The sequence below is a fragment of the Dipodomys spectabilis genome, unplaced genomic scaffold (genome assembly GCF_019054845.1).
Source record: "Dipodomys spectabilis isolate Male_0828 unplaced genomic scaffold, ASM1905484v1 ptg000080l, whole genome shotgun sequence".
Classification (NCBI taxonomy): Eukaryota; Metazoa; Chordata; class Mammalia; order Rodentia; family Heteromyidae; genus Dipodomys; species Dipodomys spectabilis.
The window spans coordinates 1,134,580-1,146,648 of NW_024870757.1; the positions used below are offsets into that span (position 1 = coordinate 1,134,580).

Sequence of the window (12,069 nt, forward strand, 5' to 3'; positions counted from 1 at the left end):
CTAGCCCCAGGACCGACCCACAAAAACAAAAAGAACTTGGAGTTGTGGCATATATCTTTATTAAGAACTATATGGGAAGTGTAAATACGATCCTTGGCCAGGCCAGCCCTAATATAAATGTGAGAATATATTAAAAAAAGTCAGGTGCTGGTGGCTCACGCCTGAAATCCTAAGTGCTGGGGAGGCTAAGATCTGACAGTTGCCTTTGAAGACAGCCAGGGCAGGAAAGTCTCTGAGACTCTTACCTCCAGTGAACCACTAGGAAATCAGAAGTGGTCAGAGCCGTGAAAGAGCTCAGGGATGGCGCTCACGACCCTAGTTCAAGCCCCACGGCCGACGAAGCAAAACAAAAAAATACAAGTGAGATCTGATTTATGGTGGCCACAGTAAACCAGTTTTCAGTGCATCTCAGAGTGGAGGATGTGGTGGAGCTCACATCGCAGTAACTGGAAAACAAAGAAGGCTGCCTCTGCGGGCTTTTCAGCAGAGCCTCTGACCTTGTCTGGAAACGTCCTCTCGGACACGCACCGACGCCTGCTGCTTCTAGTGCAGCCAAGTTTCAAGCTGAGACACTTTGCAGGGCACTCGGATTCCAATGCACACTGGTTGTGTTGTCAAGCCTTTAAAACGAAGCGCCTCGCAGTCTTTCCCCGGTTACGATGTCCGCTTGCTGGGCCATGCGTGGCTCTCGGGGCTCTCCGGGGCCCTCCGTCTCCGTGTCCGCTGCGCACGGCTCTGGAGCACGCCGCCTCCGCCGGGAGCCCGGCGCTGGCGGCTCGGAGGACCGGGACTGGAAGCCAGCCTCCTCAGCCGGCTCAAGGAGCAAAGCGCCCGCTTGGAGCCAAGAAGCGGAGCGGCGGCGCCCAGGCGCTGGCCTCGGCCCCGGCCGACCCACCCAGGACCGGCGGCCGCTGACAGAAGCCGCCTCCTCAGCCCGGTCCGCCGAGCATGCACAACCGCAGCAACGCGGGAACCGAGGAGGCAGCGTTCCCCGCGGGCCGTCCCAGTTCCCGGCCGCGCCGACCCCGTTTCCCCGTGGCGGGGGCGCCCGGGCCGCTCACATCCGGATCCTGGCGCCTGCGCGTGCGCAGTCTCCGCCAACATGGCTGACGCCGGCCGGCCGCCGGGCCGCCCGCCCACAGTGAGTCTTCCGGGCCTCGGCGTCACGAGAGGGGCAGCGCTGGGTGGGGGTAGCGGAGAGCCGCGGTGTCCATCGCGGGGTTCCTCCGGGGGGCGGGGTCCCTCCGGGGGGCGGGGTCCGCGCGAGCCCGGACGCGCCCCGGCGGGAGCGCGGGCACCTCCGCCGGCCGCGGGCGAGGCGCGGGGCCGGGTCCTCCGCGGCGGGCGGGCGGGCGGCGCCGGGCGGGCGGGCGGCCTAGGCCCCCCACCCCCACCCCCACCCCGATCCTCCCAGGCCTCCGGGCCCGGTCTCCGTCCTCCCCACAGCCTCCGCGGTACTTAGCAGCCAGCGAGCCGCGGGTCCCGCCACGTTTGCAGCTGGCGCGCCGGTTTGTACGTGATGTAATTCCACGCAGTTTTGTTTTGTTTGTCGATCCTGGGACTTAGAACTCTGGGTCTGCAGCTAGCACTCTACCACTTGAGCCACAGTGCCACTTTCGATTTTCCTGCTCATGTGGTGCTGAAGAATCGAACCTAGGCCCTCACGCATGCGAGGCGAGCACTCTACCACTGAGCCACCTTACCAGCCCATTCCCCCCCTCCCTCCCCCTTTTCTTTGTGCTAGTCCTGGGGCTTGAACACCAGGTCTGGGAGATACTCATCCCTAAGCTTTCTTGCTCAAGGCTGGCGCTCTACCACGTGAGCCACTGCACCACTTCTGGTTTTCTGGTGTTTCACTGGAGATGAGAATCTCACGGACTTTCCAGCCCGGGCTGGCTTTGAACCTCGAGCCTCAGAACTCAGCCTTTTGAGTAGCTAGAATGACAAGCATGAGCCACCAGTGCCCGGCGGCCCCCTCCCCCCTCTTTCTTCATCAAGCTTTTTGTTTTAAAGTTTCACACTTGTTAAAAAAAATTGGCAGAAATCGTTTGGTGAACACTTACAAAGCCATCTACATTTGCAGGTTAACACTTCACATTAACTTTGTCTCCTCTCTTCCATTCCTTCCCCTCCTCCAATATGTCCGAAGTGTGTCACACAGTGGTGTTACAGGCGTATGTTTACATACACATATCTTTTTTTGCTGAATTACTGACAATTCACCCTGAAATACTTTTGAGAGTATTTACTAAAGAATAGGAACAAAGCCGGGTGCTGGTGGCTCACGCCTGTAATCCTAGCTACTCAGGAGGCTGAGATCTGAGGATCGCGGTTCAAAGGTAGCCGGGGCAGGAGAGACCATGAGACTCCTATCTCCAAGATAAACCACCAGAAAACCGGAAGTGGCACTGTAGCTCAAGTGGTAGAGCGCTCACCTTGAGCTGAAGAGCTGAGGGACAGCGCCCAGGCCCAGAGTTCAAGCCCCACGACCGACAAAAAAAAAAGAATAGAACATTCCTGAACAAACCAGGTTATCCTGCTAACTAGTTATTACGTCTGATATTCAATCTGTGTGGTGCTTTGTTGGGTTTTGTATTTATATTTTTTTCTATCTAAATAGACAATAAAAGAAAACCTTCTACTTAAGTATGTAGTCACATTGCCACCTACCGAATGACGATTCCAAGTGTTATTGGGACTCTTCTGTTCTTTGCCTTCATTGTGTCGATGCTGGTACATCATTAGAAGAGGTTTGATTTAATTTCCAAGCCATCTCCTTTCCCATTTGTTTATTTTATGTATTTGTTTATTGGTGCTGGTACTGGGGTGTGAACTGAGTACTGTTTTGTATTTTTTTTCTGGCATTTTGCTACATGAGCCACAGCTCCTTTTACAGCTTTTTTGATGGTTAATTGGGGGAAAAGTCTCACATGGGCTGGGAGTGTGGCTTAGTGGTAGAGTACTTACCTAGCATGCATGAGGCCCTGTGTTCGATTCCTTAGCACTACATAAACAGAAAAAGCCGGTAGTGGTGCTGTGGCTCAAGTGGTAGAGTGCTTGCCCTGAGCTGAAGATCCGAGTGTTCAAGCCCCACAACTAACAACCGCCCCCCCCCCCCAAAAAAAAAAAAGCCTCACAGACTTTCCTGCCCTGACTTGGAGGCTGGCTTCAAACCCTGATCCTAAACTCTAGAGTAGCCCAACTCTAGAGTAGCAAGGATTACAGGTATGAGCCAATAGCACCTCTTATCCCCCCCCCCATTTTTTTTTTTTTTTTAAAGAATTGTCTTAAGTTAGGTGCTGGTGATTCATACCTGAAATCCTAGCTACTCAGGAGGCTGAAATCTGAGGATAGCAGTTTGAAGCCAACCTAGGCATGAAAGTCTGTGAGACTCTTATCTGCATTAAACCACAAGAAAACCTGAAGTGGTTCTGTGGCTCAAAGTGGTAGAGTGCTAGCCTTCAGCGCAAAAACTCAGGGATAGTGCCCAGGCCCTGAGTTCAAATCCTACAACTGACCACCTCCTCCCCAAAAAAATTGTTTTGGGAGCTAGGCACCCTTGCCTCATGTCCGCAGTCCTAACTACTTAGGAGGTTGAGATCTGAGGTTCGTAGTTCAAAGCCAGCCCAGACAGGAAAGTCTGTGAAACTTTTTTTTTTTTTTTTGTCAGTCCTGGAGCTTGAACTCTGGGCTTAGATGCTGTCCCTCAGCTCTTCAGCTCAAGGCGAGCGCTCTACCACTTGAGCTATACTGCCACTTCCGGTTTTCCGGTGGTTTATTGGAGATAAGAGTTTCACGGCCTTTCCTGCCCGGCTGGCTTTGAAATGAGATCCTCAGATCTCAGCCTCCTGAGTAGCTAGGCTTATAGGCGTGAGCCACCTGCGGTGCCCGGCTAGGTCTGTGAAACTCTTATCTCCAATAAACCACCAGAAAACCAGAAGTGGTGCTGTAGCTCAAATGGTAGAGTGCTCTCCTTGAGCTGAAGAGCTGAGGGATAATGCCTAGGCCTTGAGTTCAAACCCCAGGACTGACTAAATAAATAGCATAATAAATAAATAGCAGCAGCAGAACTTCTATATATGACTCACAGGAACTCTTCGGGATTCTCCAGTAAAGTTCTTCCAGGAATTGCATTAGGAAGGCTTTGCTTCTGAAACAGTAAGACTGGTGAGCATTATGATGGTTTCCATATGGGACTCTTTGATCCCTGAACCACTTCGATTTTCAGTTTTTTTTTTTGGAAAGTGTTGATATAGAATGCCACTTGTTTACTCAGCTATTTTTTTTTTTTTTTCCTTTTTGGCTGTTTGCTTGCAGGGCATGTGTTCTACCGCTGAGTCATACTGCAGAATCATGAAGTCTTAAAGTAGTATAAATTCTGGTAGAGTCTAAACCAGTGGTTCTGGCCCTAACCGACTCATCATACAGAGGCTGGGAAGGTGGCTCAGTGGTAGAGTGCTTGCCTTGCATGCATAAGGCCCTGGGTTTGATTCCTTAGCACCACATAAGCAGAAAAAGCCGGAAGTGGCGCTGTGGCTCAAGTGGTAGAGCACTAGCCTTGAGTTGAAGAGCTGAGGGACAGCGCCCAGGCCCAGAGTTCAAGCCCCATGACCGACCAAACAAAAATAAAACAACAAAAAATAGACTCATCATACATTTTACAATAAACAGCTTTATTGAGATATAATTCATATGCCTTATGGCCACCCTTTTATTTTTATTTATTTTTTGGTCACTTGTGGGGCTTGAAGTCTGGGCCTGGGTGCTGTCCCTCAGCTCTTCAGCTCAAGGCGAGCGCTCTACCACTTGAGATACAGTGCCACTTCTGGTTTTCTGATGGTTTATTGGAGATAAGAGTTTCACGGCCTTTCCTGCCCAGTCTGGCTTTAAACCTCAATCTTCAGATCTCAGCCTCCTGAGTAGCTAGGATTACAGGTGTGAGCCATCAGTGCCGGGCCCAGTTTTCACTGTTGAGCCATGGTTCCACTTCCTGTTTTCTGGTGATTAATTGGAGATGAGTCTCAAAGACTTTCTTGCCCAGGCTGGCTTTGAACCACGATCTTCAGATATCAGCCTCCTGAGTAGCGAGGATTACAGGCATGAGCTGCCAGTGCCTGGCATGGTTACCCTTTTAGAAGTAACTATACATTGTTTGTTTGTTTTTGTATTCACTAGCTAGTATGCCCGTATATCAGCATAACCTATTTTAGAATATTTCATCCACCTCCCCCCAAAAAAGCCTATGCACACTAGTACTCACATCTCACTTCATCCCCTAATTCATCTATTCCTCCCTGACCAGTCAAGTACTAATCTTTCTGTCTAGTTTATTCTGGACAATCTATATATGTATATATACACAAATTATGTAGATTGTCCAGAATATATCTATGTATATCTATGTATGTGTGTGTGTGTGTGTGTGTATATATATATATATATATATATATATATATTTTATTTATTTATTTATTTATTTATTTATTTTTTGGGTCCAGTTGTGGGGCCTGAACTCTGGGCCTGGGCGCTGTCCCTCAGCTCTTCAGCTCAAGGCTAGCGCTCTACCACTTGAGCCAGCGCCACTTCCGGCTTTTTTCTTTTTGCTTGTGTGGTGCTGAGGAATTGAACCCAGGGCCTCAAGCATGCAAGGCAAGCACTCTACCACTGAGCCACCTTCCCAGCCCCAGAATTTGTATATTTTGGATATGGCTTCTCTAAAATGTTTTTGGTTCATCCATGTTATAGAATGTGTCTGAATTTGGTTCATGTTTTTGTAGATCTGCTATATTTCGTGTCTTGTTTATCCATGCTTCTTTAGTGGCTGTTTAGATTGTTTCTACTCTGTGTGTGTGTGTGTGTGTGTGTGTGTGTGTGTATGCGTGCGCGCACACACACGCACGCGCGTGCACGTGTGTGTGCTCGCACGCGCTCATGTGCACTAGAATTGCAGTTTGAACTCAAGGCCTAGGTGCTGTCCCTTAGCCTGTTCTCTCAAGGCTTCACTCTACTACCTGAGCCACAGCTCTTCTTTGGGCATTTTGCTGGTTAATTGCAGGTGTCTTTATGGACTTTGAACCTACTCTGGCTTTGAACTATGATCCTCAGATCTCAGCCTCCTGAATAGCTAGGATTACAATTGTGAGTTACCAGAGCTGGGCCTTTTCTTTAATTCTTTCATTCGTTCTTTTCTCTCCCTCTTTCTTTTTTCTCTCCCTTCCTTCCTTCCTTCCTTCCTTCCTTCCTTCCTTCCTTCCTTCCTTCCTTCCTTCCTTCCTTCCTTCCTTTCTTTCTTTCTTTCTTTCTTTCTTTCTTTCTTTCTTTCTTTCTTTCTTTCTTTCTTTCGTGGTGCTGAGGAATTGAACCCAGGGCCTCATTCATGTGAGGCGAGCACTCTGCCACTGAGCTACCTTCCCACCCTGAGCTGGGCTTTTTCTATTTTTGATATTACAGATAATGCTGTGAACATGTATCTGCAAGGTAATTTTTGTGTGTGTGTGTGTGTGTGTGCAGGTCCTGGGGAGATAACTCAGGAGCTGTTTTTTTTTGTTTTTGTTTTTGGTCTGGTCATGGGGCCTGAACGCTGGGCCTGGGCGCTGTCCCTCAGCTCTTCAGCTCAAGGCTAGCGCTCTACCACTTGAGCCACAGTGCCACTTCTGGCTTTTTTTCTTTTTGCTTATGTGGTGCTGAGGAATCGAACCCAGGGCCTTAGGCATGCAAGGCAAGCGCTCTACCACTGAGCCACCTTCCCAGCCCCGGGAGCTGGGTTATTATGATCAAGAGCTTTTATGACAAAGCCTAGTACCCTGCCAGTGGAGCCATAGCTCCACTTCTGGATTTTGTTAGTTAATTAAAGAGTCTCACTGAGTTTTCTGCCTGGGTTGGCTTCAGACTACAATCCTCAGATCTTAGCCTCCTGATTAGGTAAGATTTCAGGCATGAGCCACTGGAGCCTGGCTACAAGTTACTTTTTTTCCCCCTTGGTCGTGGGGCTTGAACTCGGGGCCAGGGCACTGTCCCTGAGCAATTTTGCTCAAGGTTAGTGCTCTACCACTTTGACCCTCAGCACCACTAACATATGAACACACACACACACACACACACACACACACACACACACACACACACACATTTCTCAGTCCTGGGGCTTGAACTCAGGTCCTGGGCTCTATCCTTGAGCCTCTCTGTGGGCAAGGCTAGCACTCTACCACTTGAGCCACAGTACCACTTCCAGCTTTTTCTGAATAGTTTGGGGATAAGAGTCTCATGGGCTTTGCTGCCCTTGGATGACTTTGAACCATGATCTTCAGACCATAGCCCCCTGAGTAGCTAGGATTACAGGTGTGAGCCACTGATGCCCGGCATGATCCACTTTTACATAGTGGTCTTACATAGTGGTCTCTAACAGAGCCATGACTGAGACCCTCATCGTTCAGGTCAAGGATCTTATGTATATTCCCATCAATGAAAGTGGAACTTGAGAATTGCTCATTTTATGTTGTTGTTGGTTGTGGGGCCTGAATTTTGGGTCTGGGTGCTGCCCCTTAGCTCTTCAGCTCAAGGGTAGCACTCTACCGCTTGAGCCACAGGGCCACTTCAGGCTTTTCCTGCTTATGTGGTACTGAGGAATTGAACTCAGGAACTCATGCATGGGAGGCAAGCACTCTACCACTGAGCCACCTTCCCAGCCCATTTATGCTTTTTTAAATTTTCAATGTTGAATTTTTTCATTTTACTTATGTTTGTGTGTGTGTATGTGTGTGTGTGTGTTAGTCTTGAGGCTTGAACTCAGGGCCTGAGCTCTTTAATATTTGAGCTGTTTAATATTTGAGCCACAGCTCCACTGCCAGCTTTTTGGTGGGTTAATTAGTGATAAGGTCCTATGGACTGGCTTTGAACCATGATTCTCAGAATTTAGCCTCCTGAGTGGCTAGGATTACAGGTCTTAGCCAGTGGTGCCCAGCTTCATTCTGTTTTGTTTGTTTGTTTGTTGTTGTTTTTGTCAGTTCTGGGTCTTGAACTCTGGGCCTGGGTGCTGTCCCTGAGCTCTTCAGCTCAGTGCTAGTACTCTACCACTTGAGCCACAGCACCACTTCTGGTTTTTGAGTGGTTTATTGGAGATAAGAGTCTCACAGGAGCAGGGCGCTATACTCAGGAGGCTGAGATTTGAGGATCCAGGTTCAAAGCCAGCCTGGGCAGGAGAGGCTGTGAAACTCTTATCTCCAAAAAACCACCAGAATACCAGAAGTGACACTGTGTCTCAAGTGGTAGAGCTCTAGCCTTGAGCTGAAGAGCTGAGGGACAGCACCCAGGTCCAGAGTTCAAGACCTACAACCAAAAAAAAAAAAAAAAAAAAGAAAGAAAGAGAGAGAGAGAAGAGTCTCATGGAGTTTCCTGCCTGGGCTGGCTTTGAACTGCGATCCTCAGATCTCAGCTTCCTAAATAGCTAGGATTACAGGCGTGAGCCACTGGTGCCTGGCCAGCTGATTTTTTTCTTTTTACATGTTTTGTTTAATCCTTTGTCTTTTATTTTATCATCTGCCTTCACAGATGTGAATTTTAAATAGGAATGTAAAATTCACAGCACAAATCTAGCCCATCTTTATTTTTCTTTCTTTCTACAGATGTAGTTTTGCATACTAAATATGCCTTTTTATTTCCGTTCTTTTCAGTGTGGGATATAAGGCCAAAAATGACAGCTCAGAATGAGCCTGAAGAAGAGCCAACCTGTGTAGTAGTTATGGAAAGATTTATGAGGGAGGATTCCTGTTCCTGTGTTCTAGGTAACAGCTGGGATTCTGAGAATCAAGAGAAACATTTGAGGCAATCTCCTTTAACTCAGAATAATAGAGGGGCTCAGGAATCAACTTGTGAATATCTTGGTTTTGGGGAGCATTTGAGTGTAAGCTCAGGTCTTCTATCAACTCAGAGAGTTCCTACAACAAATGGCTTCTATGTTCCTAAGTCAGATGTTAAAATTTTAGATTGTGACCAATCCTTACACAGTTTTTCCCAAAGTTACATAGCCCAGAGAAATGCTGAACATGATTGTGGAAAAGCCTTCCACCTTTCCATAGAAACTCTACAACTTAGAAGAAATCAAATGAGAGACAAATCCTATAAATATATTGAAGGTGCTAAATCTTTCAACCACTGTACCACCCTTGGCAATCAAAAAATAATGAAACAAGGCAAGAAACTTTACAAAAGTAAGGACTCTGAGGACATCTTTGCTCTGAGCTCCTCTCCTGATGAAAACAGGAGTCACCCCATTGAGAAGCCATATAAATGTGGTCAGTGTGGCAAATACTTCAAAAGGAACTCTTCTCTTGTTCTGCATCACCGGACTCACACTGGAGAGAAACCTTATACCTGTAATGAGTGTGGAAAATCCTTTTCTAAGAACTACAATCTAATTGTACATCAGAGGATCCACACAGGAGAGAAGCCCTATAAATGTAGTAAATGTGAAAAAGCTTTTAGTGACGGGTCTGCTCTGACACAACACCAGAGGATCCACACGGGGGAAAAACCTTATGAATGTCTAGAATGTGGAAAAACTTTCAACCGAAATTCATCCCTGATTTTGCATCAAAGAACTCATACTGGAGAAAAACCATATCGATGTAATGAGTGTGGGAAACCCTTTACAGACATATCCCACCTCACTGTGCACCTCAGAATCCACACTGGAGAGAAGCCTTATGAGTGTTCCAGATGTGGAAAGGCTTTCCGGGATGGGTCATACCTCACACAGCATGAGAGGACTCACACTGGAGAGAAGCCCTTTGAATGTATGCAGTGTGGGAAATCATTCAATCGCAACTCTCACCTCATTGTGCATCAAAAAATCCATTCTGGAGAAAAACCCTATGAATGTAAAGAATGCGGGAAAACATTCATTGAGAGTGCCTATCTCATCAGACACCAGAGAATTCACACCGGTGAGAAGCCCTTTGGCTGTAACCAGTGTCATAAAGTGTTTAGGAACATTGCTGGTCTCATCCGGCACCAAAGGACTCACACTGGTGAGAAACCCTATGAGTGTAATCAGTGTGGCAGAGCCTTCAGGGACAGCTCCTGCCTGACCAAGCACCAGAGAATTCACACTAAGGAGACTCCTTACCAGTGTGTGCAGTGCGGGAAGTCCTTCAAGCAGAATTCTCACCTTGCAGTACATCAGAGGATTCACAACCAAGAGGGTCCAAGACAGTGTCCTCAGTGTGGGAAAATGTTCAGAAGGAACTCATCCCTTGTTCGGCATCAGAGAATGCACCCTGAAGAGCAGCCCATGGGAACAAAATGAATGTGGGCCACAAACACCTGGCTGCAGGCTCTGTGTCTTCAGATGCTAGTGACTCTTCCTTCTCACCGGAAAGGAACCCTTCAGGCTATGGAGAGGACTGATGATTGAGACATTCTGTAGCATGATTAAATCTATCATTAGGGAACTCCTGGAGACAACATTAGATGATGATAATTGTGGAAAAGGCTTCAGGGATGATTCAGCCTCTACCAGACATGATAGTGCAAACACTGGAATAAGGCCTAGAATGTGGGGAAGATGCTTGCCTGGAGATATCTACCAACCTTAATACAAGGATGCTTGAACTGGAAAGAACCTATGCAGGCATTGAGTAAGTACTTAGTTGAATCCTTTAATTGTGAGTATCCAGCTTGTACATAAGCAAACACTGAATCACACCTGGTAAGTATAATCAGGAAGAGAATCTTAAGCAGGAGCTCTTACTATCAGCAAAGACATATTGGTGAGAGGTTCAGCACAGGGCTCCACTCTACAGAAACCACAGGATGATAACTCGAATGCTGTTTGAATGAGTTTCCATGTTACAGTTCTGTCAGAACACCAAGGACTCATTTTAAAATGGAAAGTGCATAAAAAGTTGTTTGAGAATAAACACTGAAGTTGTTCCTCTTAAGGCTAAAAGGAAAAATGCTTCTAAGGAAAAAAAAATCATTGCTTTAGCTGTTGAAAGGAAAAATAGTTAACTTTATTTCCCCTACCATCATTGTTCATTTAGGGTACTTTTCTTAAAAATTCAACCACTCTGAATCATGTTTATAAAAGTTTTGCAGCAAAAATGAGGCATAAGAGTAATTGTCATTACAAGCATGGAAAGATATGTGCACACATGGATGTAGTTTAGAAGTGGATGATAGAGAAATAAATAAGTGAACTGTTAGGGAACTACAATTGTGTATGGTTTTTCTTTTATTATAACATCATATATTGGGGGCATAATAACTGGATATTGAACAACAGTGTGAAGCTCCAAACAGGTGAATCTGGATCTTACTTATTTCGAGATGGGCTTGATCAGGACTACTGCATGCTGTATGCATCCAGGAGTACGTCCCAACCCAGACTTAGATCCCACAGCCTGAATTACTTCTTTCTTTAGAATGTGAAATGTTATTTTACAGTGACCCTAGCATGTCTCTTCTGAAGCAGTGTAGTGCTGTGAGAGGGAAAACCAGATAAGCTGGTTGATGGCCTCAAAGTTCTGGTAGTGCCCTCCCCCGCAGCTTCTGACTTGACCTTGCCTTGTATTTCCTGACTGCTACTGAGAGAGAGTCAGAGTGAAGCCCACTTTTAGCTCATTGAGGCTGTGTGGAGTAGAAGCTGTCATATACTTCAGATTCTCAGTGTGGGTGCCTTCCCTGATAAGGACCAGTCATCATTCAAGCCCCAAGGAGGGCAACCTACTCCCCAGCTGCCTTCACTGTAGCCTGGCTGTAGTTCTTTTTTTTCCCCAGCCCTGGGGCTTGCAATCAGGGCCTGGGCACTGTCCCTGAGCTTCTTTTGCTCAAGACTAGCGCTCTACCACTTGAGCCACAGTGCCATTTCCAACTTTTTTTGTGTATGTAGTATTGAGGAATTGAACCCAGGGCTTCATGCATGCTACCACTCTACCACTAAGCCACCTTCCCAGCCCTGTCCTGTAGTTCTTGAATGTGCTGACAAATTTTGGGAAGGTTGGTTGGTTGATATGTATAAGTACCCTTTTCTTTCTGGATAGGTGGTCTTTTCACCAGGATCTTGAAGGGAGA

The 12,069-nt window shown here is 47.1% G+C and overlaps 1 protein-coding gene across 1 annotated transcript; it reads left to right on the forward strand.

Moving 5' to 3' along the window:
* Positions 1-1,097: 1,097 nt before the first annotated feature.
* Positions 1,098-11,212, forward strand: Znf329 (zinc finger protein 329). The gene is made up of 2 exons (XM_042683290.1): positions 1,098-1,141; positions 8,670-11,212. Coding segments are annotated over exons 1-2 (1,635 nt in total). The 5' UTR covers positions 1,098-1,140; the 3' UTR covers positions 10,304-11,212.
* Positions 11,213-12,069: the final 857 nt, after the last annotated feature.